The 4,000-nt window shown below is 28.9% G+C and overlaps 1 protein-coding gene across 1 annotated transcript in view; it reads left to right on the top strand.

Moving 5' to 3' along the window:
- Positions 1-1,664, top strand: part of LOC119675077 — an 8,234-nt gene extending 6,570 nt beyond the window's left edge. The window contains exon 3 of the mRNA XM_038086264.1: positions 1,578-1,664. Coding sequence (XP_037942192.1) covers positions 1,578-1,664 — 87 coding nt within the window. The remainder of the gene's footprint in view (positions 1-1,577) is intronic.
- Positions 1,665-4,000: the final 2,336 nt, after the last annotated feature.

Here is a 4,000-nt window from a genome sequence, read left to right as displayed (position 1 = left end):
AGGTGTGCGGTGAACACCCTAATATAATTTGCAAAATGTTAAATAACATAGGTATATAAATTTATTAAGTATCTTTACATCAAGAATTATTATTATTTATTACATTTCCATATAAATATATATTTTTAAAGTTTTAGCAAAAACAATTAAATATAATTGTCTATGAAAACTCAATTAATTTGCTTCTGTTAGCCGCTATACTTGTTAGTTGTGCTCATATATTTGCAGCTCAAATCACAGAACATTTCTATTATATTTCGTCTCTCCCCTTTGTGTGCTAAGAAGTTGGCCGCACATTCATACGTTACATATGAACAAAATAATGTGCGTGTGCTCCCGTTCGTAATATCAGAAATAGAGATTTATATAGTGGGAATTGTATGAGAGTAATTTTCTGTTCTATTCGAATATCAACTGTATGCATACGAATCCAACATGATGATTTGCCAAAGTGGTTGCATGAGCGGCTGAAGTTTGCAGCTCATCTCACCATACATTTTTATCACATTTCGTCTCTCCCCTTTTAACAGCAGCACCCACGAATTTCTGTTCTTATTGTGCGGGGTATTTGTGCGCACATTGCAAGTGGTTTCGATTTTGTTTGATCACTGCACAAACATGTATGTTTCTAAGTACAAACTCTTTTGTTTGAAAAATTTTGGTTTGATGTTACGAGAATTATGTGAAAAGTTTTGTTTCTTCCATATTGATATAATATTAAACTTGTATGTAAATTATTAATTTAATTTGTTTAATATGTTATTTTGTTAATGAATTGTTATTATAATATTGCGCGAATATATTGTTGCCTTATATAATATAGTTATTATTAATAAAAGATCTCATATATTTTAATATAAGTGGTACATGTAAAAACAACATTAAAGAAGGGCCGCACACCCTTCCAGATAGGGCACGCGTCGTCACTGCTATAAATGCATCTGCTTGATAAATGAAGTGTCATATTTCCTGGTGGATCTACAAGGCCAATTGGCCCATTGTGTTACCCTATATGCATAAATTTATCTGTTGTCAATATAGAGTTACATTTCAACACAAGCAAATCATTTACAAAAAAAGGTTTGTAAAAACTTTTAAGTTTGGACTTTTCGCTGAATTTTTAATAACAGTGCTATAAACTAGCATATTTCTGGTAAAAAACTGCACGAATATAATTAACAAAATCCAGGAATAAACAATTTGTTTAGTTCTATAACAACTTTGTAAAATCAAAATAGCTAGAAATCAGAAATCTAAATACTTTTTTAAAAATACTTTTAAATTATAACACCAAAATTTTAAATTTAGCTAAATTTAATTTAAAATAAATTAAATATTTTTAAGTTATATTAAAGAATTTACCAATTATTTCGCAATTGTTGTGCCATGTAAGTTTATTTTATATTATTATTTTTGGTGTGAGGCTTTGATTAATTTTTGTTTATAAATTATATCTGGTTTTTTTCAAAATCAATATAAGTCTCCTTACAGTAAAAGTTTTCAAAATAACTTTCCACTATTTAGATAGGATAGTACAAAGTTTAAAACTTTTCAAATATTTTCCTTGTTTCACATAGTGCCGTGGAAATTTCGAATATACTTTATTTGGAAATGATGTAAATGAGAAGTCAGATATTGAAAGTAGTTCCAAGTTCCAAGCCTAATTTTTTATTTAGACGACCTTAAAAAAAAATATTTTACTATATATTATGATATTAAGTTTTGATTTTAAACATTTTGTTTACTAAAACCTGTTAAACTCATTAATGTAACTAACATTATGGCATTAATGTAAATAACATTAATGTAAATTAATGTAATTTAAAACATAACTCAACAAAATACTTACAATAATATTACTAGTTCTATATTTGTCCAAAGCAATTTCAAATCACTTTGTACATTATGACTAGATAAGGTTTTCTAATACTAAGTCGATAATTTCTCACATAATACGGATCAGTAATGACTTTGTCTTGTCTCTTCTTTAACTTTATAGTTTAAGCAAAGAATCTATAGTACAAAGAAGTGCCACGCTCATACAAATGAAATACCCACTTTATTTTGCTGGTGGATTTATAATAAATCCACCCAACCTCATGCAACAATGTTCGATCGAGTCACAACTGGTATGTTGTTCAGTTCAAACTCATTGCAACCCACAATTGTTTTTATATGCCTGTTTCTTTTGCCTTTCTTGTTTTTATTTGTCTATTTAATTCATATACATGGATTGGTAACGAAGTGAATGGTAAAGAAATCCCTCAAATAATTTTTCGATATACTTTGTTGCTTTAGCTTATTGTACTGGAAAGGCCCATATCATAGGAGTAAAGAGTAATAGAATTTATTATTTTTTTTATTGCAACAAATGATGCACTACAAAAACCATTATGTATGTACAAATGTGATATTGGAGACATTAAGTCTGCAGTATATTAATATGTATGTTTTTATTGCACATTTGTGCATATATTTTACCTCAAAAGGAACTACTTCTTAATAGTTTGAGTTTTTGGTGACTTTTTGTAATTATTTTAAAAAATATTTGCAAAATTCATATAAAAGTGTTTAAAAAGCATTTTAAAAAAATTAAAAATATTAGAAATGTAAGAAAAATTATGATAAAAAAATGTGTAGAAGTCACTAAAACCACTAATAATGCCTCCTGATTTGAGGAAGCGCATGAATGCTATTTACACCGGATTGAAATGTTAAAATTGGTGATTACGATATTGCTTCAGAAACATTGCGCATGGACAACATTTAAGAATAAAGCTTCATAGAATGAAAAAAATCAGATTTGAGATATAAATAAATTTGTAATGTGTTTTTACACTACAATTCATAACGATATCAAACAGGGAATTTTGTTTTTGTTTTATACTATTAAATTAAAAAATTATCAAATGTACACAATTTTGATTTCGTCACTGAAATGCTGTTTGATCGCTTGAACATTTTACAGCGAACAAACACACAAACATGCGTATAATGTAATACAGAGGGTTGCATGTATGATTGAATACGTATGCAGTCAGGTTTTTGTCAGCCTTACTCGACTCACATATAGGTTTGAACTGAACATCATACCAGTTGTGACTCGATCGAACATTGTTGCATGAGGTTGGGTGGATTTATTATAAATCCACCAGCAAAATAAAGTGGGTATTTCGTTTGTATGAGCGTGGCACTTCTTTGTACTATAGATTCTTTGGTTTAAGATTCTCACGATTTTATATTGAACTTTTTTTAATATAGTATTATTATTTTTATTATTATGTTGAGCCTTTTCCGAGTTAGTGCATTTAGGTACTTTTACTCTTTGATAGCTGGGAAGTTTTTGCAGAGTCCCATCCATTTCAGTGACTAATTTATGTGTTCCTCTTAAGCTTCGTGATTATTTAATGACTGATCTAAGATCTGCATACCGCCCCATGCGGTTAGTGATTAATCTGAGGTTAGATAGTGCAAAGTCAGATAGGGCAGCCTATCGGTTTTCGCATATAGCTTCAGGGCTCTGTTCCTTATGTATTTTTTGACCGGATCTATTCTAAGCTTTTTTAGCATGTCATTCGTGCGGATGTATTATGACACTTTGAGGAGTCTTCGGAGAGTCTAACTTCAAGCCACTTGTAGCTTCTGGATAGTAGAGTCGGCAGCTTCGCTGGTCTAATTATATATATATATCTATTATATATTATTGATTATTGAAAATACATAAATGAATAATAATAAACCACCACACGATGTTAATTGTAAAACATCCAATTAATTTGAAGAAAATATAGCCAACCTTAAAAAAACTTTATCTTCACTTAATTGGAACTGTTAGGAAATAATTTGACTGTAGTTTATGAGAAAAATATTGCGAAAGAAGGAAAAAATTACAAATGTTAAGTATTTTAATTGGTTTGAACAGCAAACATTACGGATTCATTATTTTTTTATTATATGCGATTAAGTTTTAAATATGAAAGATTAAAAAACATATAAACAC

Source organism: Teleopsis dalmanni, chromosome 2, assembly GCF_002237135.1.
Source record: "Teleopsis dalmanni isolate 2A chromosome 2, ASM223713v2, whole genome shotgun sequence".
Taxonomy (NCBI): domain Eukaryota; kingdom Metazoa; phylum Arthropoda; class Insecta; order Diptera; family Diopsidae; genus Teleopsis; species Teleopsis dalmanni.
Note: the sequence above shows the minus strand (reverse complement) of the source record. Positions and strands in the feature narration are given on the sequence as shown.